We start from the raw sequence: 23,306 nt of genomic DNA on the forward strand, positions 1-23,306 counted from the left end.
AGCACAAATGAAATGGGGCATTTTAATTTAGGGACTGTATGAACATTATTCAAAGGTTATTATTAAAATGTTTAAACAAAGGCCCTCCCCAAGGTAATTAGTATTGTCTTTGGACCTTCCACTTGACTTAGAAAAGAAGACATAAGAGACAAAGCATAATTAATTGTTACATAATGTACCTCAATTTAAAGCTTAATATGTTGGAATCATAATTTTCTTTAATCTATTTGTCTATGTTCAAAATCTGAGAAGTGAGAAGCGTTGACGATTTGTGTAAACTTTCTTTTAAAGTTTACCCAAAGCAGAGAGTAGCAAGCTAACGTCTGCTAGCACTTAGCAACAAAGTAGAGCTGAAGCTGATGTGAATGTCAGTAGTTGTGCAGTTTTGTTACATTAAGTGACCACACAAATTGTTACAATTGTTCCTGAATGTACACCTTGCTAAAACATTCATGGCAATCCATCCAACAGCCGTTTAGACATTTCCTCCTCTGGGGATCATGACTGTCTGTTAAGGTCATGATCATCCATAGCTGAGAAAACACCGGACCGAAGTGGTCGTGGTGCAACCGACGGACAGATATTGCGATACTCAAAGCCTTGCTGCTTGCTCGCAGTCAAAACAATTTGTACGATATATTCAAATTTAGATTGAAGGTTGTGATGGTATCTGACATCTGGGCGATCAATTAAAATGTTTTTGAAACTTGATGTGTAATGGAGAAATACTGCATTGATCATCTCTGTTAACAGAACTTCTACCACAGATGGTACAGCTTTTCAAAATTGACAACAAATCACGTTCCGGTGTCATTTCTTTTATTACATTATATACATTATTATATGAATAGGCTTCGAACAGGATGGACCATTTCTACCTCAATTAACCCCAGCTGATCGGATTATTGTATGAAAACAAACTTCTTCTTTTTGTTTTTATATACAGAAAAGACAAGCTGTAGTGGGTTTTGCAGTGTGAATGAAAAGTATCAAAGCCATAATGCTAAAAACAAGCCTTTCATACGATAAAGCAAAAGTAAGTGCCAAACCAGACGAGATCAAGGCTGCTTCATTATTAAGAGGTAAAGTGGCGTTCCACTGAAAGAGCCCATGATGATGTAAAATATAATTAACTGAGGAAACGCACAAGTAAAAAGCCAAAACAAGAACATCAAAGCAGAAGTTTCCTGTATTCTTCTCAGTTTACCTGATTTGAACCAAAATAAGCAACTCCACTACCTCTTACATGCTCACACACTTTCTGTGTAAAATAAAATCCTCACAGTTTGTGGCATCGTCAAAACAACTCTTTCCGCCAAAAAAAAAGAAAAGAGAACGCAATCAAAAATATCTGTTAGATCCCCGCGAAGGAAGTCTTCTGACACTTTGGCAGGCACTTCTGTATTTGCTGATGGTAATGTCAAGACGTCTGTAGACAGCAGGCTCTGAGGGAGAATTCTTTTTAACTTCAAAACATCTTTGCTGCTTCTTTCCTTCGCCGCTATGTGACCAGAGGTATATGGAAGTCGGCGGTGTCGAAGAGGAGAGGCCTTTTGACTGGAGCGTGATCCTTGTCGGCCTTGTGTAGGAGTTTAAACAGTCCTGTTCCGATATTCATTGGAATCCCCATGATGATGCACTCGGACACACCTGAAACAGGAACGCAGGAAATGTTAAGACCCATTAAAAGACAAAGACGCTCATATTTCCTACAGAGATGGAGCGTCAGTTTACCGCAGACGGAGTCCTTCTGTCCGAAGTAGGCTGCGTCGAAGAGATGATCAGCTGTTTTCTCGAAGGAGGCCAGCATGAGGACACTCTCCTTCATTTTGGCTAAACCGAACCTGGTGATTCCCAGTATCTCCCCCTTTGTAAAGACACAACGCACACAGGTGAAATGACCTCGAACTACACAGACGCGAGGAAGTAATGTCACTTTTATTTCGACTGGCGTTACCTTGTAGGACATGAGATCTGCTAGAAGCATGACGTGACGCCGGTCGATGCTCATTCCGTGGTTCACCATGGTGTACTGAATCTCGTTGATGATGGTGGATCTCGCCGCCTCAATACCCAAAGTCTTCTCAACCTAGAGATATGAGAGAAAAAAGTGAATCGGGATTCAGAGTCCAGTCAATAGATAAAGCAAACCATCAGTGTAGGTAAGGTCATTTTATATTAGAGATTAAAGATTGTAATATTTACAGTAGAGATGTGGCTACATTTAAAAAAGCACCTCTGAGGTTATTCATTCCCTTTATCAGTATCGCCGCTGGCACATAGCGCCTCGGTGAAGCGGGGAAAACACTTTTGTTTATATTCTTTGTCATCAGACACAGAAACAGAATGTCAATGAGATGCAGGGCAGATGTGGACACAAACAAGGACTCATGCAGGGCTCTTATCCAAGAGCTGCAAGAGCACTGGCTTTCAAGCTCCGTTTACTGATACCTCAGACGTGTTGTTCGAAGTGGACTTGCTTCCATTCACGCCGTGCGTTGCCATGACAGCCCTCAGGTTGTCCCCCTCCACCAGGAGTTTGTACATGGTCTTGGTGCTCTGTTCGTCAATGTGAATGACGGCTCGGGAAACTTCAGGTATTCCTTGAACCACCACCTTTAAAACCGGTTAAAAAAAGAAGAAACTCCCCGTTTACTTTCAAAACTCAAATTTAGACGCACCAAATGAATCAACACATTCGTGCGCTTTCATCTTCGGAGTGAGACTTATTCAGAAACACGTGGTTATCTAGGCTGCCATTTCTAATGATCAATTCACACAACAACCAGATTATCACCTTGGGAAGATCCTCTTTTAATGACTGCAGCACGTAGTACATGGAGCTTTTGTTGTTCTCTCGTGGAGACACGCACACCACCGCCTCGCCGTGCACGGCTATGTCTCCTGGTTTCACTCGGAGTTTCGACATGCAGATAGAGTAACGCACCGTTTCCGCATTTACCTGAAAGACAATGACAAAAAAAAAAAAGGCAAAAAAAAGGTACCGTTGTTATTCTAAACACGCAACACAAAATCACTTGTAAATAATGTATCGCTTCAAAACCTATAGCCAATAAACCTGTGAGAGCCTTCACATGTTGCATCATACTTCACAGTGCTTCATTTGTGGCCGTTTGTTTTGACTCTCAAATCAACGATGGGGTTCAGGGAAGCCTCTTCTCTATCTGGCCTAAGACATTTTTCAATGTTTCAATCTACCCAGCAGCAGGTGGTGGCTTCATATTCACCACGAAAGGCATGAGGCATTGTCTAACTGTGGACAAGAAAGCGCATTTCCCAAAACGGTTCCTTTAAAGACGTCACCCTTTAGGTGACCTGACCTAGAATAAGAAACGGCACGTCTCCCGGCGGGGTTTACCACTTCTTTTTAAAGATCCATTGACATATTTATCTGTGACATTCTAAAATGTAGTTTCACAGTAGCACTAATCAGAAATTCAGAAAGCTGACTCAGTAAATATTTTTCTTATTTAATAAATTAACTACATTTCCTAATTTTGGCCATCGTTCTTTTAACAATAACAGCTCACCAAGGTAATTGCTGCACAGAGAGCTAGGAGGGCGAGTTGTAGGGATGTCTCCATGCTCCCAGATCTCAGCAATTATTTTGGTAAACACCGTGTTATGACGGCCAAAACTACAAAAATAAGACCCACGTTGTAACTAACTAAGTTTAATCAGTGTGCATACATTTGAAATATTCTGACACTGTCAGTAAAAGAAAGAAAGAAAGTAAAGAAAGTGTGGTACCTCCAGTCGCAGCAGTCTTATTCTCTCCAGGGACAATTTGACCAGAATGAAACAATCATCTGGCAGAAAAACCTCTTCTATGTACTCAGAGATCTGAAGAACAGCAAGACACCGTGGCTTTATTACAGCACTCGTTCTCACACAATGACTCTTGTGGAACTACTGGTACAGTCAATTCCTTCGATCTAAGGTAATGTTGCTGATAAAGGAGGGACATGGTTGCAATACCTCGCCTAGAAGAGTTTTCTCGATCCTTCCCTTCACCAGCCTGGCAAAGTCGGCGTCGTTTTCCACATCCAAATGAGCCGTGATTATAGGAGTGCTGCGTGGCGAGTAGGACTTACAGTTCATTATTCAAAACAAATGAGGGATGTGTATTCGTCGCTGTGACACAGAGAGACGATCTCTGCTAAATAAAGTGTCTAAACACGCGATCAACATAACGCTTCATAATGGCAGAACATAAAGAAACATCTCTGTTATTATATATATCAAACCTGATGTTCTTGGAGGCATTGATGATCTCTTTAATGCGAGGCACCCCCAGAGTGATGTTCATGGACGCTACACCAGCAAAGTGGAAGGTCTTCAGGGTCATCTGAGTCCCAGGCTCTCCGATGCTCTGGGCACACAGGGCTCCTACAGCTGAGCCGGGCTCCATCTGCGCTCTGTACGAGTAAACGCTTGATAAGTGACTCGATTTCCATTAATCTGACAATTAAGAGAGACTTGGCAGTAATTATACAAAAATGATCATTATCATCTCAACAGCCCTCAGACGGCTGTGTAGACGAGTCTGCATGTGGGATAAAAACAAGCCATAAAATGTACCAGTACTCCTAAACCAGAATCTGCAAACAGCATATTTGGCTTTAATTAAATAGTTTTAAAAATGGCTTAAAAATTGTATCTGTATATTGTATCTGGTTTTAAATATACCATTGCCAGAACCAACACAGTTGAACAGATTGGCTTTAAACACGCTTTGCTGCAAGGCTCCTGGGAAAGCAACAGGACATTTGGTACAGAGATCCATGGTTCACTAAAGGGACCACTGGGAGAGCCTGATGACTTTGTTAATCCCATCTTTTCCTTTGGTATAGACATTTGTGGATGGATGAACAGCTTTGGAAACTCTCCCCTCACAACAACATTGGAATAGGGGGGGGGGGGGAGGAGGTGAGTACGTAAGCAGAGTTTTTCTGTAAGCTCTCTTTTTAAATGTCGTACATAACTATTTCAGGCACTTTTGAGTGCAACATGATGAATTGCGTCGAGGAGATGCTGACTGAAAATGTGGACCATATTAAAAAGGAAAGGAAGACATTCTTGTCCTTTCTTTCTTCAAGCGACAACAAAAACAAAGAGCCTTGGAATAAAACCAGGAGTCTTGTACCTCATGTATTTGTCTCTGCAGGTTTCAAGGAACTTCTCCAGCTGGGTGGGGGTTATGCGGTCCAGTTGATAGAGCACTTTTGGCTGCGATAGAAATAAGTAGAGAGACAAGCAATGAAGTTTAAGGATAGTGCTGCAATAATCACATTATTCCACAGTGTGTGGCGCCTACCTCGCTGGTGCAATTGTCGTTGATTCCGTACTTGTCTCTGGTCTTCTTGATCCTTTCTGAGAGCTTCTTAATGAATTTCTTTATCTCCTACAGTTGAGGGAAGCAAATTCAACAATTTCAGGGATGGAGTTAAGAAGGCAAACATGAAGCAGTGTCACTGTGTGCTGTTTGACACGACACACTGTCATGCAGTTGTTAGACATCACGGTGAATGCGTGACGAATGCAATCTTGCAGTAATAACACATCAGCAGTGCTTTAAAGAGAGCAGTCCGCAACAGTGGTTAACAGTTGTTAAATAAATCATCTGTTCCAGCTCTTGCCGACACACCATTCTCTGTTCAGTTAATTCAGCATGCTCGGTCACTATACCTCCAGGTACTTCTCTGAGCCCGTGTCAGTTAACTCCTTCACAAAAGGGGGGGGGGGGGGGGAAAGGTTTACAGACATTACTGCCAGCACACCAACTAACTGCATGAAACTGGCTTTGACGACAATCAAGACAAAAGGAAACCTTATTGCCTTTCATATTCCGTCCTCATTATAGCACACTGGCCAAAGAAAAGGCGTTCATTTATGTTTTCGTCAAGCAGGTGTAGTGCTTTTCTCTCTGCCCCGTCTACGAGGGGTTTAATGATGCATCCATCTGGAGCAGTGTGTGTGTGTGTATCGTGATTTACAAGTCATCAGTCCAGACGAGTGGAAAAGATGTTTTTATTCTTTGAAATAACAAAAAAACTGAAAAGCACACGAGTTAACTTTCAAAACATTAACAGAAGTGTTTATTGTTTCCTGCCCATAAAGATTTATTCTTATATACAGCTGGACATGTGGGTGTTTTGTATTTGCTGAAATGATTGTTGTGTTTCCTGCAGCAGGGCGGGCTTCTTCTGCATGTCGTTGGACAATACACTTTTGTTTTATCATAAAGTTCTCATTCTCGAAACATTGAGAGAATCATCTCAATTACATTTTAAAACCATAAAATACTTGAATGGCTTTGATTAATCTCAAAACACTTCCTGGATGGAAAGGATAAGGCTGGCAATCCTTGTATCAAACATCACATTTGACTTTTACTTAATACGTTACTCTTGAAGCTTTGAGCTCTTTAGTGTCTTTGTAGTTTTGGTAACTTGCGTGCTATACTACATATCCAAGTGTCAATAGAAATGTTTTAACCTTGAAAGACACTTTCATTAGGCAGATTGCCTCGACATCAACCTGCATTTCCACAATGGAAATAGAAGAGAACAGCACTCTGAGGTTTAGAGTGCTTTTCGTAATAAAATAAAAACTATAACTTTGAAAGCCAGGAGTGTACAGTGATGAAGTTACCTCCAAGAAGATGTCTTTGCAGCACAAGAAGTCAACTCTCTTCATGATGACGTCAGCGGTAAGGACCAGTTCGTTTTGACTGAGTGCAGGCTCGTCTGGACACGCAAAGATCGCCTGGGGGTGAAACAGAGAGGATCAAAAGGAGATCATTAGAGAGAAGCACTTAACAGCTCCTGATAACTGAGTCTCATTTCATTAGAAGAAGAAGAAGAAGAAGAAGAAGAAGAAGAAGAAGAAGAAGAAGAAGAAGAAGAAGAAGAAGAAGAAGAAGAAGAAGAAGAAGAAGAAGAAGAAGAAGAAGAAGAAGAAGAAGAAGAAGAAGAAGAAGAAGAAGAAGAACGACAAGAAGGGACAATGACAAGAAGAGAGAAGAAGGAAAAAGAAGAACTGCATTTATATAGCACTTTTCCAATCTTTGTTGCCACTGAAAGCGCTTAACAACATATCAGCATCGAGGCGGAGGCAAGTTACAAGGTGCATGCTCATCAGTAGCAATAAACATTCTCACACACACACACACCATCAGGAGCAATTTGGGATTCAGTGTCTTCCCAAGGACACTTCAAAATGCTGAACTGCAGGGGCTCTACATCCTGAGCCACAGCCGCCCAGAAGAAGAATAACTATTAATCCCTCAAGGAGAAACTATGATCTCGACATAGTGGCCAGTGCTTTTTCTCTAAACATATAAATCACTACATTTACTTGAACCATTACATGTCATCAAAGCTCTTGATATATGACACACACACACACACACACACACACACACACACACACACACACACACACACACACACACACACACACACACACACACACACACACACACACACACACACACACACACACACACACACACACACACACACACACACACACACACACACACACACGATGATTCACAACTAATTTAATATTCTTTTCAATATTCATTTATACAACACTTGCTATTGTGCATGGAGTATGCTACATACTGTTATGTAAAAATGTCTTGTCAATAACTTAATTTGCAGCAGATGGTTTTCATTCAGAGCTCATCATCTCGGATCAATCTTCCCTCACAAACTAGCTTCTGCTATTAATAACCAGACTCACTGTGGTAAACACATCTGTCATTTAAAACTGATGGCAGACTGCAAATCAAACTGTAATCACAAGAAAATACAGATACCTCTAGGAACTACAGTATCTATTCCTGAGAATAAAGTATTCTTCATTATGAAAAGGCTCAATTCTGTTGATTATGAAAATATGAATTTGTGTTCAATAAAAAAAATAACTTAACTTAGACGGTTGTATCGATTGTTTTTTAAAACCGCTTCCTTTAATCATAATTGATCGTATGAGTTGTGTTACTGCCTTGTTTACATATACAACTCATGTAAACAAATCCTAAACACCAGAAACCATTAATATCTTACTTTAAACTATTTGTTGCAGTCTGTTAATCCCCAATATTTAATGTAATAATAATAATAATAATAATATATGAATTTTCTCCCAGAGCACCTGCTTATAATAGTGTTACACACAGTGGGCTTCCCGTATTGAACCAATGCTACGAGACAGACAAATGCTTCTTCAATGAATGTTGTAAGGTGACTGTTTTGTCTCTGTGAGGTTGAACTTAGTAACACTGAAGACAATATTTGAGAGTAAAATAATCAGACAAAGATATAGTAAATGGCAATATAATAATTGTTTCTAAAAACATATAAGATTGCCACTGATTGATAATCATCAACTTGAGCGGGGACCTACTCCAGAAACTGGAAAACAACGTTCTTTTTTCCTTATTGCTTCCTGCTCGTCTTCCAGACTAACCACCAGCTGGGCAGATTGGCTCACGCTGAGCCTGGATAATTGAAGGCAATAGGGCTCCAACTGATGACCTTCTGGTCACGATTCATTAATTTATTTATTTACTGAAACACAACAGACTAAACATTAGCATACCAAACGCTAAGTAGTGTGTAGTGTACATTCCTTGTCCATGAAAGTGGAGATACTGACATATGAGACCAAACAAAAGAAAATGATTAGAGTGTAATCTGTCTGCACTAACAAGAGGGGTTACGTCAGAAATATCCATTGGCGTGCACATGTTTTGGTGTATGTGTGGGTAGGGAGGTATCTGATGTGAATGATCTAAAGGGTGAGGAAGGAAACAAAAAATAAAAACAGAAGGCAGGGGGAAAGACAATTCCAAGCCAAGCAGGTCCACAAACTGTCCGCTCACCCGGATGTTGTCTAGGACTCTCTGAAACTCCAGCGGTTCATCCTTTCCCTCCATGTCAGCTGGGTCAAGACCATCGCCGCCATAAATAAACTGGATGATGTCACCGGTGGAGCTGCGTACCGTCAGGTCGTACTGCGAGCACAAATCTTCCAGGGACTTAACCAGACGCCTCTGTCCGAGCACAGGCAGAAACACACAACAATATATCATGGTGACATGTGCGACGGACACATGAGAAAAGCACACCGTCTGTACTGACCTGAAACTTACATTTCAGGCATTGGACAAGGCATTTCTGGGTTTTGGACCGCTGGTCGGACAATTAGCAATAGAAGTTGGTCTGTGCTTGGCATTTCTGGCATTTTTTTTATTTAGAGAAAACGTAACATTAGTAAGATGGAGAAGTATAACAGAGAAGAGAGTGATGAGAGGAGCTGCACATGCAGGTGATAATTATCTGTAGGCTCCAAACTATAAGTGGCTCCTTTTACATTGTTGTCACATGTTCCTAGAACCTTTGGCGAACTTGTGATGGCCATGTTCCACGATTTTCTTATATTACAGATTAAAGGATTAACAGAAAATTTTTACAATGATAATTAACGATTATTTGTTAAGAATGTTTTCTGTCACACACACAATGTGAAACAAAGAAGTCTCTGAATCCATCCCGACCCCATTAAACGCACTATATAGCCTGTATGTGCTGTTTTTGAGACATTTTTGTTCTAAAAGAAAGATTTTTTTTTAACCACAGAATAGTTACTACTACTTAAAAAAACCTGCAAAGTTCCACGACACTGCACACACGTTCAATCTGCTGTGTGACATGAGCACGGCAACAGGGTTGAACAGTGGCGGGGAAAAGAAAACCATCAGGTGTTACCTGCATATATCCAGTCTCTGCCGTTTTCACAGCAGTGTCCACCAGACCCTCTCGGCCAGCCATTGTGTGGAAGAAAAACTCAGTGGGTGTCAGGCCAGAATAAAAGCTGTCGGCCACAAAGCCTTTAGCAGCAGGAAGCTGTAGAAAAATAATTGTTGAGAGTATTCTAGGAAAATAACAGTTATTTTGGTTTTCCATTTCCAATCACTTTTGCATTGTATTCTTCTGATCCTTGTATAAACAAAGATAGAAATAAAGACAAATCAAAGATTCAGTGCATTGTTGATTTTTGATTTAGACAATCAGATGCTAGGTTAACATAATTACTAACTGCTCTGCTGGCACACCATTGTTGCAATCACACTTCAGAATAATATTAATTCAATAGCAATAGGAAACATTGGACATGTAGTGCACCATTTCCATTCGCAAGAGCCATGTTATTCATAAACATGTTTTACATCAACCATTGGAAATCCCAGCAAACAACTTCATTATATCATATGAAGGCCGAGATAGCACAATCATTTAGATTTAAATAATTGGATCTTACTTTTGAGTGCTTTTCAAAGTGAGGCAGGGAGCGATTCTCAAATCCATCAGGTACTCGAGAGCCACTTATGGCCTGCTGACCCACACAGGCAATCATCTGAGAGATATTAATGAAGGATCCTGTAGGTATACAGAGGAGACATATGGAAGCTGAGACACAGTACGCAAACAAGAAACAAATAATAATGAGAATACGAGAAACTGAACACTCAAAGATCCATAATTTAGCATCTATACGAGCAAAAGATTTAGTAAAAATACTATGTGGGTTTAATGGATTTGATTCAATTGGATTTTATGACGTGCCCACACAAATCTGTCTGTTTTCTGAAAGCAACAATGCTAATGTTATCATGGTCCTCTTCCTCTCGTAGATTTGTCATTTCTTTCTTCTTCTTCTTCTTTCTTTATCACAAGACTAGAAAGTGCTTGAGAATCATCTTTCATTGCAACGTGGGCACATCTGAAAGACACTTCTATCAATGTTCCATCTCCCTGTGGCCATTTCCCAAAAATAAATCTACTTTAAAGAAGCAGCGTTCACATTATTAAGCGGCTGTGCATTATTCTGCTTGTACTCGGAGGTTGTTGTCAGAGAAACGACGACTTTACAGGTCGAGAGGAGAATACTAAAAGGCCGATCTTTGGAGCTCCTGCAGTGGTTTTCACACTTTTCTCCATTGCATCAGCGTTTACAAAAAGATCTTCTAAATCAGAAACATATGGAGCCATACACAGAAGTTTCCTTCCCAGCGAGCTTACCTTTGGAGCCGCAAACAGCCATGACAAGAGGGCTGTTGCTCTTGTCGAGCTCCCTGAGGCAGGCAGCGCCAGCTCTGTCTCTGATGACGGACAGCTCTCTCAAAATGAGAGCCTATTGAGAAAGACAACAAAATCAAACACAGACGGTGATGACGGTGATCAATGCACACCGACCGAGTGGTGCGTGTTGTTACTTTGAGTCTTTTCAAAATGGATGAAATAATTACTGAAGCAATTGGCATTTAAATTGGCAGATAGCCAAGGTTTTATTCTACTACTTTTGTATGTTCAGTGTTCATACAGTGTAATACACAAGTGTTTGAAATGTTCCTCACTTTTATAATGAAAATTGTTTACCAGAATTACCTGTGGGCAAAAATGCTATGTCCAGTATTTATGCACTTTGTTTTGTTTTCCAGCTGTACCAAAAATCACACTGAAATGTGACTATTGCTCTAGTTAAGATAAGAGCCTGACAAATACTGGATTTTTAAGGCTATTGCCAGTGCAGATACAGATATTTGAGAGTTCAAAAACTCCAATACACAACATTTTGAGGAGGAATCATTGAAGTTATTGATGGTGTGAAATTTTACAGTTGAAAAAACAACTTGTCAATGCTTTCTGTTGAACTAATGTAAACAAAACTATGTCTTGTACTAAAGAGTCTGTCTGTCTGTCGACACAACTGACAAATACGTGGAATAAGTACGTGAGCCTACATTTAAAAGCCACAGTCACAAACAGCAGTGACACTTCCTTATTTCTAATAAATATAGTGGATGAATTTTGAAATGTAATCATGGGAATTTAATCGAGGGGGGAATCTGAAACTCCGGGAAAACGCCAGGGAGAGAGTAGAAGAACAAACGAAAATGTTGGCAAGCAGGAGATCCATAGGTTATCATTCATCAGGATCACATCATATATCTCATATATCATTTATATTGTTTGTAGTAGATTATCAGTGCGTGTTCTTGCCAGGCGCCTAAACTATCACTGAAGATTGCGAGCCGGCCTCAGCGCGCCCTTTGTGAACAGCCCATCTGGTTTACAAGGGCGCCGACAAGGATGCGGGCAGCCCTTCTGAAAATCAGTGTGAACCCGGCGTAATCGACTAACAGGGAGCAGCCCTTCTGTCTTGGTGGCATTTATATCATCAGCCAGTTCAGCCTCTGCAGAAAGGAAATGAGGAAACTCACCAACTTCAATTCATATCTAATTAAATTTAAAGATAAATGATCAGTTCTTGGAATTCTTCACATCACTGATGAATCCAAGTCATACCAAGTGCCATGGGGTGAGACGGCGTCAGTTTCAAATACAAAGTATTGCATGAAAGATCTTTAAATGTGATGTGGATACACCGTCAGGCCTACCTCCAGAGTCTCCTCTGCCGTGCAGCCGGGCTGCTGCTGCAACTTGCCCGTGGCGAGCGCTTCGATGTATTCGTCACACTTTTTGTAGCCGTCATCCAGCAGGTCCTGCTTGGCCTTCAGCAGACCCTGGCCAGGTGTCACATCACCAATGCCAATAGAAAAGCCGCGGTTGGCTAAAAATTGGGGGATAAAATAAATATTTTTAAAAAATCAACTGAAGATGCAAATAGCTCTATAGATTATCAAATTTGCAGGATTATTTACTGTTGAATTATTCTTTTATTATCCAATATGTACCAAACTACAGAGACTCACTAACTCTTATATCATTTTCTAGGTTTTTTATTTCTGCTGAAATTGTATCAATTTTCTGAGAAAGTTGTTATAACCCAAGACACCACCTACAGAGATATACCGGCGCGAGTCTTGCCAGGCGGGACATGGCGTTAGCAGCCTCCAGCTGTCCCCAGTCTCTCAGCAGGATGTAGAAGATGTTGTTCTTAGAGCCGGACCCCAAGGTACCTTTATCCAGGCTACCGCACATCAGCTCACTGTTGTGAATCACCACGACTGAAAATGTGACAAGAGAATGTGACAAGAATTGATGTCATGAGGTCCCAGATTAGAAACACGATGAATACAAAACACCTGAGACACCTGATGCGGTTTGAAAGGGTTAGTGAAGCCAGAGAGACATTCAGCTTGGGAGAATTAATCACGGAGGTCATTTTGATAAAAAGATTTTAATTTATTAATTTGTTATTTATTACAATTTTAGGCAAGAAGAAAACTGCATACTATCCTAAAAATATGTGTATTGTTTTTAATTATAATCACTCAGCTATTGTGTCTCCTTCTAAATCCTCATCAGTAAGGTGGTTGATTGTTTTTTGATGTCATCCCTTAAATGAGCATCAATTGTAATGTGACTATAAAACTAGGTTGACGTTGTGTTTTTTCCCTTTCTGTCTTTTTAGCGGCTGTACTCGGGTCCCTCTACAACGTAAATACACTTTGCACTAGGTCAGGCAGCATTTTTATATGAATATGAACTCTCCCACTCTACTAAAAACGTCCTATGTTCGTCTTCATATTTTCGCTTAGCTGTGCATTTTTCCCCTGCAATTTTAGGATCGAACTCAGATGGTCAGATATTGTTTACTCAACGATAGGTTTTCTGTCATGCTCTCATACTGACAGCACACATACACACACACACTCACAAATAAAATTTGATATGAACTGAAGAGCCGCACGAAACTGGGCAAAGAGCCGCATGTGGCTCGAGAGCCGCGGGTTGGCCACCCCTGCTCTGCACCACTAGTGTCTCAATCAATCAATCAATCCGATTACTTAACTAAATAAAGGTTATAAAACATATCATGACTTATCCAAATACAACATTCTCATTTTTACTTTAGAAACTCACATGAGTCGTTGTGACAGAGATCCTCTCCCTTGCCACAGTACTGTTTGCCCCTGGTCCGCAGGTTTGCCTTGACTGGACATTCCTTATTTGGTTTGAGAATGAGGCTGAAGATCTGCTTGCCCGTCCACAGACACATGGGCTGATGGACACATAACAGAATATTAGTGCCAGGCCACAAACATAATGTGGTGAAGCAAGCTCACCAAAGTGCAGTACCTTCATGATAGCCGGGCGGGGCAGAGTGATTCTTATTTTTTCATCTTTGTCCACGAGGATGGATGCCACTATCTGACAGGTTTTTGATCTGTCAAAGAAGGTGTCCTTTAGCGTCAGAAGGTAGGCCCCTAGGAGGTTGAAATAAGATATACAGTAAACGGAAAGGAAATACAGTAGATTTTCATATTGTTGGCTGAAGTGCTCCCCCATCAGGTAGTAAAGTGTTATTGAATACCTATGGACAAAATATTTGATGAAAAGAAAACATAATGAACATTTTCTTGTGTGACCACTTTCCCCTCACATCACATAAATCCGAGCACTGTGACCGACTGTCACACGTCGCTGCACTGACCTGTCAGAAAGTCCTGAATAGCAGCGATCAGAGGTTCGCCATTTCTTGGAGTGACAAGATTAGCTTTTGTCTGGAAGAAAAGATATGTCATTTGTGCTTAAGTGCAGGCAATTTCCTACGAACAATGTGGTTACTGAAAACATCTTTTATTTTCTAAATTGCTGGCCGTCAGCAGTGATGGGCGTGTGTATTCTGAATGGACCACGAGTTGTGTGATGAATCGTACCCCCATCAGGATGAGGGCCTCGGCTTTGGCTTCTTCAGTCTGAGGTAGATGAAGGTTCATTTCATCACCGTCAAAGTCAGCGTTGTACGGGGTGCACACACACTCGTTGAACCGAAACGTCCTGTGAGGTTTGACTTTGGCCTGTGAGTTTGGGAACAGTAAAAACGAGTGTCATACATAAAGAAGAACAAAGGTCACAAGGTGGAAAGGTAAAATTGTCCGTTTAGAAAGAATTACAAATACATAACAACGTTATTTGTTTACTACAGCTTTTATAGGAATTAAGAAACATAGTTGAAGACAAAGAATGAATCTTACGATGTGGGCCATGATGCTGAGTTTGTGCAGGGAAGGTTGTCGATTGAAGAGCACGATGTCGCCGTCTATCATGTGCCTTTCTACCACGTCACCAAACCTCAGCTCCTGCGCTATCTTCTCACGGTTTCCATACTTTAAAAACCTGACAGAAGAAAATATACATGTTTGAGGGTGAACCACATTAAGGTAAACTCTGGTTTTAATACAGCATAAGAAGCAGATAGCCACACCTTTTCATCTGTGTGTGACGATTCTGGATAAAGTTGGCTCCGGGATGAACCTCAGGACCGTTGCGGACCAGTTTCCTCAGTAGCTCCAGATTAGCTTTGATCACCTATAACAAAGTATCCCATTTAGAGAACTTTAGTTCTGGCATGTAAGAGGTTGTTTAGTGCAGTGAGTGCAGCCTACCTTCTCTGGGTACGTCAGGATTTTGGCCACATGCACGGGGACGGCCACCTCATCAATCCTTAGGTTTGGGTCAGGAGAAATGACAGTTCTGCCAGAGAAGTCCACTCTTTTTCCTGAGAGGTTTCCTCTGAATCGACCTGAATTTACACAATAAATAAATCAGTCACTCTGTAATTTAAAATATGCACTTTGTTTTCTACACCGTGTTGCACAAACTGAGCACAAAATGTATACATGCCAAGTTAGTATTAAGTGCTCCTTAGGCAATTGATGTCACAACTCACACAAACCAGCTAACATTTGAGATGACAACATTTATATAACAACATAAAACTAACTCACTCTCTCTCTCATACAGTGTACGAGTGTGTAAGCCTGAATGTATACCCACATTGGCTTTATTGAATGTGTTATACTCCCAACTGATTACTTTAATCTCTAAACAAAATAAAAGGCAAGTCAAGAGATTTTTAATAAAATGATCAGATTCAGTATAAGAATATATATATATATATATATATATATATATATATATATATATATATATAATATTCAGATAAAAACTAATATTGGCAGGTACTTAAGGGTTATTCATTCTTTCATGTACCTGCTGTTGGCATTGAGTTAATTACACTGTGTCCACATCACAGAAAGTATTTTGGAACATTTGGAAAATAAGATTTGACATGTTTTAAAATACACTATACCTTGCTTCCCCTTGAGTCTCTGCACAAAGCCTCTGGTCCATTTCTTAGGTGCCATGTTGAGGGGGATGCCAGAAAGCTCACTGTTGATGTAAAGAGCACACTGCAGCTGGAGGAAGTCCCAGTCCTCCATGATCATCTGGGTCTTTGCCCCCGTCATACGATGCTAAATGACAAAAGAGTTTGTTGACGTGGACCATCTCCAACTGCATTTAAGACGGGGCTTTTTGTTATATTTATCTTTCCGATCAAGGCCTCAATAATAAGTTGGTTTGTTAGAATTTGTTAAGCAGTCTATTTCAGAAACAACTAACAACCTATACAGGCAGGTTTGAAGGTGTAAGAGAAAGATTTCCTCATTCTAGGACAATATTAGACACAGAGTGTTGCATCTGCCTGTATTGTTCAGAGGCTGTTTGCTCAGGAAAATGTGATTTATTGCAGCTGGTGGCAGCTGGAATTTGAAATAATGTAAAATGAGGCTGATATCAGTAGCTAATGGCTACTTGCCCACCACAGCTCATTATTTTTTAAATTAGCTCAAGCTTGTAGTCTGAAGTTTACCGTCTTCAAAATAGAGACCCACATCTTATAAGTCCCTACAGATACCCTGTACTAGCCCCCGGCAATGAAAGATACCAACCTTTTTGATGACATCGTTGAGGAAGATTATCTCCGTGAGCTTCATGGTGAGGTCGTCCTCGTTGGTGCCCGACTTCAGGTCGCTGACCACAGAGGGTCGTATGCAGAGGGGAGGCACCAGGAGGCGGGTGAGAATGAGGTCTGCAGGTTTCCCTGCCTCCGGGTTCATCAGCAGCAGGGGGATGTCTTCTTGGGGAATTCTCTTAAACATGTTCAGAACCACCAGTGGGTTCAGGTTTTCCTAAAGAGGAAATAATAATCAAGGTAAAATATAGGGTTGTACAGGGCTTCATGCTCAAATTGTTGAGACACTAACATAATATGTATTTCTATACCTTTGTTTGAGGAATATACTCATGACATTCAGTAAAATATACCAAACTTCTCAATCAATCAGTTCTTGGTGTTAAAACATTGCATTTTTTCCTGATTTGCATGAGGAAGAATAACTTTAAACAACTTAAAAATGGTATTATCAGTAGGCAGAAAATATTGAGGTTTGATACATAACTCTAGTTCTGCTGTAACTTTCTATCCTACGCAGACTTTTACCACAACATGGTAACACTTAATGGCTCCAACTGCACAACTGTAAAAGATTTCACCTGTGCTCTGGTCAGCAGAGGTTCCACCACTTTGTTGTGCTCGATGGCAGTATCGAAGGACTGCAGGAAATCTGACACAAAAACATCCACCACCTTCTTGTTCGTTTTATACTTCTCATGGATGATCTTAAGCAGGCCACACTTTTTAACTGGCCCTGAAAAGTAAAAGAGACACATGACTCCAATTAATGAATCAGGATGGATCGCACAAAAGGTAAATGTCAAAAATGAAAACATCTCTTTTCACCATTGAAAGCGGCACAGTTCAGACAGATGCTCTTTTTGCGACATTTATCAGAAATCTTCTTCTTCAACCCTCGTTTCTGAAGATAGGCCAGGTTTGGTCTTTTCAGGAAATCCATGAAAATCAGTCTGTCCTCTTTGGTCAGCATTATGCTCGAGCATGTCTTGCAGATCATCTGGAGACAAAATACCACATCGCAATGAGGGAGGTGAAACATTGTCTCATAAAATGATTCAATTATTAAAAGGTGAAATCATTTTAATTGTTTTACGATATAAAAATCAATAATAACTTCCGGAATTTAAATATAAATATACAGAAGTGAGGTCAACAATAATAAAAGCTTGATTTACACACATTTTTGTTGTTTACATGTTTGACATATTTACTTGAGAGATAAGCCAAAACACATGTCAAAAACAATATATTCCTACAGTTCCAATTTTGATACTCTAGTGACACCTAAAGGAAAAATACATTTCTGCTTGCTGCAGTCCAGATGGAGGTTTTTAGTTCAATTCAACTTCAGTAATATCAATGCTTCTTCTTGCAGTGTGGAACATTGGCCTTCTGACTGAATGTTAGTCTCGCTATTGCTTATACTAACCATCTGATATTGTTCTTCCACAATGTGCAAGTCACCAAATGGCTATTTTGAAAATATGTACCATCTTATTACCTCCCCCAAATCTAACTATTGTTAATATTGCCAGATAGGCCATTTGGCCTTGGCGGAGGTCTGCGCTCTCCAAGAGCCCTTCTAGTTTTACCATTTCATTGTATTGGACTATAAACTTGCCTGTAGGATTCCTATGATGGCTTTGAAATAGCCAACATGAAAACATGGCAGCTCCAGATCCAAGTAGCCATAATGTCCCAAGCAATCTGCCAGATTTTTCCCACATGTCAAACATGGTCGGTCTTTCTCACTGGTGCCCTGCAGGAAACAGATATTAAAGAAGTTAATATCTGAAATGGGTTGTTGGAAAGTGTTTTCTTGCATTATTGCAAACAAGAAGAGCAAAAGACGAGTTTGTGTCCATGTCATACCATACGGTGGTCCAACACCCCATAGGGTAGTGGTGTGTGTTTGGTGTCTTGGCTGTACAGATTCTTACTGACCACCTGGATGTGGGCCTGCTTACGCATCTGCTCGGCAGATTTCATCCCAAAGCAGATGTGGCTTCTGTAAACAAGTACAAAGAGTAACGTTAAAGCAATAAAAACAACAAAACGCACGGGGCAATATCAGCTACACTGGTTGACCATTGACAAACTAGCTAAACAAGAATTCCTGTTGCAACACATTTAAAGTGCTTAAACGTTAACAGGAAAACATTCTCAACACAATATTGAATTGAAATCTAAATTATGCTAAATGTATGTTTACCACACAACGTTATCGTTGATGAATGCCTTGACTGACGTGCATCATCACCATACTGATAAATTAAACATCTGCTCAAAAAAAAAGAGTTTGAAAATATAAGTCTCGTTGTCTTTGAACAACGCACACGTTAGCAGAAGTAAACTTACGTATCAGGACAAAAATTAACTAACTAAAAGTCAACAATGTAAATATTGGCCACATTGCAAACTGACTGACACTGGCTAACCGGCGAGCTAACTAGTTAGCTAGCAGTGTTCCTCAGTCTGTTATACTCACATTTTCTTGGCCACATCCGTCTCTCTAAACTGCTCCTTCACCATTTTGGCAACTTCTCCTACAAAAATTACATCAAAACTAATTAAATTGTTATTTTGTCCTCATTCCAGCAGGCAAGGCTTTACTTGTAACCAGCAAGCTGTCACTTTACTTTCCCATGTTTTGGAAATGCTAGCAGCCAGCAACATGCAATGTGTTGATAGCATGCGAGCAGTGCGAGTGCGAGCTACGGTAAACGCTGCCTTCCGGGTTAATCGGTATTCTGGCCACTTCTAAATGTTCAAAAAGCCAATACGAAAATTATAAATGCTGACTTTAGATTTATTATATTTAGTCGTTATTTCAATTGATAGATAACCCAGAGTATGCTTAGTCTGCTGGTAAAATCACAAAACACGTATTTATGATTAAATCTTTTTAGAGGAATGCAAATTACGAAGAGTACCTGAATGCAGCACAAGCCGATGCACAACAACAGCAAGAAAGAGAAGTCACTGGAGCACGAGCACAATCAGTCTCATGGAGTACTGACACCTAACGGCTAAAATGTGTATTATTTTGTTAGGAGTTTGGCAAATAGCTTTCATATACAACGAAAAGTCTCTGAAATAAACCTATATAAAAATATGTTATATGAAGTTATTTAATTATGGGAGTATTAAGTTAGTACTCACATCTGAATTTAGTCAACCAAGCTTAAAATGAGGCGATTGATACCTTTTGTAAATTATGTACAGCCTACTGGAAGAAGGTCAGGATGCTTCCTCATAAATACCTAATCCTGATTAAGGTAAAGGTGTCCTTCAAAATTATTCATAAATAGGTCTGTTACCCTGTCAATAACTAATATTTAAAATGTAAAAAATACATAAACATAAATAGCACTTTTAGTGATGAATATTCAGAAACAGTTTAACAGCTCTCACACCAAGACATTCTGGCAAGACCTTAGTAGATTTGTCATTGATCATATCTTTAAAAACTTTACATTATTATGGGGAATTGTGGTGTCTTTACAATTGCAAGAAAATAAGACAAATATTATTTTTAATAACACATTTGATAGTGATGTTGGCAACATTTTTATTCATAAATAATTTAACAATAACAAAAAACGTATGTTATTGTTTTCCTGAAGAATGCAGAGCAATATGTGAAACAACTTTCTAGTTCGATTGACAAAAAGGCTTTCAAGGCACTTATTATCTTACGTGTTATGCTATTTATATACCCCTGGCTCTTTTGTTAATGTCCTTTTGTATGCTATCCCCTGCATACTGAAAGCTGCATTATATGCTCTTTTTTTATTGAAAAATATATATATACCATCCCCCTGCATCTAGTCTTCATGCTAACCTAGGCTAACTGCCTTCTGACTTTTGCTCTGTACTTAACGCATATGAGAGTGTATCAGGCTTCTCATCTAATCCTCAAAAGGAAAGCAAATGAGTGTATATCTCAATAATGTCAAACCTTTCATTTCAGGTTAAAATAAGGGGGGACTAAGACTATATTGTGTTAGACTGAACCTGATTGAAGAAAAAGTTATTTTTGAGATGTGTAAGGATACAGCTGGGGGTTTGATTTCAAGTTAGGTAAAGTTTATTGTAAGGGTTATGTTTAAGCTTGAGGTGAGGATCAGGGAACAAATCTATCTAGTAAGCCAACATATTCTCACATATTACAACATACAAGTGTGTCTTTATGTGTGCTACCATACCTTTTTGTGCTTATATTTACATTTATACTATTCAGTGGTGAAGTGGCACTAATAGGATTACGAGGATTATTTCCAAAGGAATATCTCCTCATTCAAAAGACATCACTGTTGGCCTATGGGTCATGAGTGTTAGTCTGAAGTCCTCCCTCTAGATGGCACCAATTGCATTTCCAACAGCTGGAGATGTAAAGACAGGAGGAGGTGCAGTGACTCAACAAACCTGTTATACATGTGTTGTTTGATACATTGCCGTGGAAGCGCTGATGGCGACTAATGACTTCCTGATGAAGATTTCCTTCCACAACGCTGCTTGTGCTGATTAATTCTCCTATCATCTCATAAGCACCAACAGTAAAAGAAAATTGTCGAAGGGCCTCTTATTAAACCTCTAATAAAGTATTCAACATGGTCTGGGCCTTCAAAATCTGCCTCTGGAGGCAACACACCCCCAAAGAGCTTGGTCTTTATACATGTTTACATCTGGGGACACATAACTTTGGGGGGGTGAATCAGTCTGTGTAAATATATGTAAAGAGCATAAGAAATAATCTTAAAAAAAACACTTGAGGGACTGCTGCTAATATTTATTTTTAGCTTTGGAGGCAGCTCAGTGATCCCCCCTCAAAGTGCCTCTTGAGCATCTCTGTGTATAAACTATCAAACACATGGGCTAATCATCCAATCACAAGAACACACACACACACACACACACACACACACACACACACACACACACACACACACACACACACACACACACACACACACACACACACACACACTACTCCCTGTGGAATAATTGAGCATCTCAGACCTCTCAGATTGAGGGAAGATGGGTGATTTGGTCACTGTCCCTGTTTAATACTGTAATATATTTACGTTCAGAGAAATGCTCTCAGATTAATTATGCAAAATTCACCTTTAATCACGTGTGTGCACTGAAGCCTTCGGGGTATGTGATGACCAGATAATACACTTTGCCAATTTCCACCAAATCTGGATATTAATTGCTAGTTTTAGCTATCTCAAGATGTTTTGTTCAGTTATTTGACTAATCATTTAGCCTATTAAACCAGAAAATAGTTGCAAGAGCCCAACATGACGTCTTCAAATTACTGGGATATTTCGACCTACAATTCAAAATCTAGAAGAGTTCAATTTGCATTTATTTTAAACGGAGAAAAAGTGTCTAATCCTCACATTGGAGAAGCTGGAATAAGGGAATATGTGGCGTGATTGCTTGATAAATGATTAATCAATTATCAAAATAGTTTTTCTGTTAATTGACTAATCGATTTGCTAATGGTTTCAGCACTACCCGGCAAAATAAATAAATGATTGGAAACCCTTCAGAGCCGAGGGAAACGCTCCCCTCTCCATCTTTCATCTTAACAGTGCGGGGCGTCCGTTTAAATACTCGAGTGCAACCCAGTGTTTACTCATCATACCATTTACATTATGCAAAACGTATTTGTAGATCAATGTGACCACCATCTTTGTGTAATTAACATGAGTAATTACTGTGCTTAATTTACAGAGCCACCCAAGGTTCATAATGGGGCTGCAAAACATTGACCCATGACAATTGATTGATCCCTCCCTCCTTTAAAACCATGCCCCTGCTAATGACTAAGTAATGAGTAGATAGTGTGTAGCTAGGGTGGCTAATACAGCTTTCGCTCTCCATATCCAGATTGGCAGATCCTCCCTCCCCCCTCTTCCTCCTCCTTCTCCTCTTACCATGTTTTCTGCAATGGTGTCAGCTCCTTGCTTAGAGGCCCCTCTCCCTCTTGCTCTGTGTGTGTTTGTCTGCATGCATGTCGAGCGCACTGCTCGGTAATCAGCCACACAGACTCGCCTTTGGTGGCTGGAGACTGATTCAATATTCCACCGGGTAATTTATGCAGAACTAATTCTCTACAGGAATGGTAGGGCTTGGAGGGAGGCAGAAAGAGAGAGAGAGGGAGAGAGAAATGCGTGGAGGAGGAAATCTGTGGTGAAATAATTATCCCCGGTGTCACTGTAGCAACATTCTGTGAAGTTGATGTCAATAAAATATTGAACTACACAATCCATTTCAATTTCACCTCAAAAAGATGCTGCAGAGGGTCGGGTGGCTGCAGGAATAAGGAGCACTGTGCACATTGAAAAAGCAATGCACATCCACACACACACAAATGTTTCAGTTAAGCACACAGCGAGGCGGTGGCTGGCGACGTGTGCTGCTTACAGACTGGCTGGGAAGCACATCATTGCCTTCAGTCATTTAACTTG

General features: G+C 40.1%; 1 protein-coding gene across 1 annotated transcript; it reads right to left on the minus strand.

Annotated features, from left to right (window-relative positions):
* Positions 1 to 802: 802 nt before the first annotated feature.
* polr3a (polymerase (RNA) III (DNA directed) polypeptide A) lies at positions 803 to 19,552 on the minus strand. Its single transcript, XM_029456903.1, has 31 exons — positions 19,313 to 19,552; positions 18,697 to 18,832; positions 18,446 to 18,583; positions 17,650 to 17,821; positions 17,403 to 17,557; positions 16,799 to 17,038; positions 16,159 to 16,321; positions 15,452 to 15,588; positions 15,271 to 15,374; positions 15,041 to 15,182; positions 14,723 to 14,863; positions 14,497 to 14,566; positions 14,142 to 14,269; positions 13,926 to 14,064; positions 12,902 to 13,066; positions 12,497 to 12,669; positions 11,118 to 11,229; positions 10,357 to 10,475; positions 9,804 to 9,941; positions 8,918 to 9,088; positions 6,676 to 6,789; positions 5,339 to 5,425; positions 5,168 to 5,250; positions 4,269 to 4,439; positions 4,000 to 4,093; positions 3,772 to 3,864; positions 2,798 to 2,962; positions 2,452 to 2,616; positions 1,958 to 2,089; positions 1,735 to 1,867; positions 803 to 1,650 (listed from the first exon to the last, which is right to left on the minus strand). Exons 1-31 carry the CDS (start codon positions 19,354 to 19,356, stop codon positions 1,502 to 1,504), a joined length of 4,173 nt encoding a protein of 1,390 aa, XP_029312763.1. The 5' UTR covers positions 19,357 to 19,552; the 3' UTR covers positions 803 to 1,501.
* Between the last annotated feature and the right edge of the window lie 3,754 nt (positions 19,553 to 23,306).

This window comes from Cottoperca gobio, chromosome 19, assembly GCF_900634415.1.
Source record: "Cottoperca gobio chromosome 19, fCotGob3.1, whole genome shotgun sequence".
Taxonomy (NCBI): Eukaryota; Metazoa; Chordata; class Actinopteri; order Perciformes; family Bovichtidae; genus Cottoperca; species Cottoperca gobio.

Coding starts and splice junctions, on each gene's coding strand:
- polr3a (XM_029456903.1), bottom strand. CDS start 19,356: ATGGTGAAGGAGCAGTTTAGAGAGACGGATGTGGCCAAGAAAAT. Junction 17,558..17,649: donor GAACTGTGCCGCTTTCAATG/GTGAAAAGAGAT, acceptor TTTACTTTTCAG/GGCCAGTTAAAAAGTGTGGC. Junction 2,963..3,771: donor TAAGACTGCTGCGACTGGAG/GTACCACACTTT, acceptor ATTGTCTTTCAG/GTAAATGCGGAAACGGTGCG.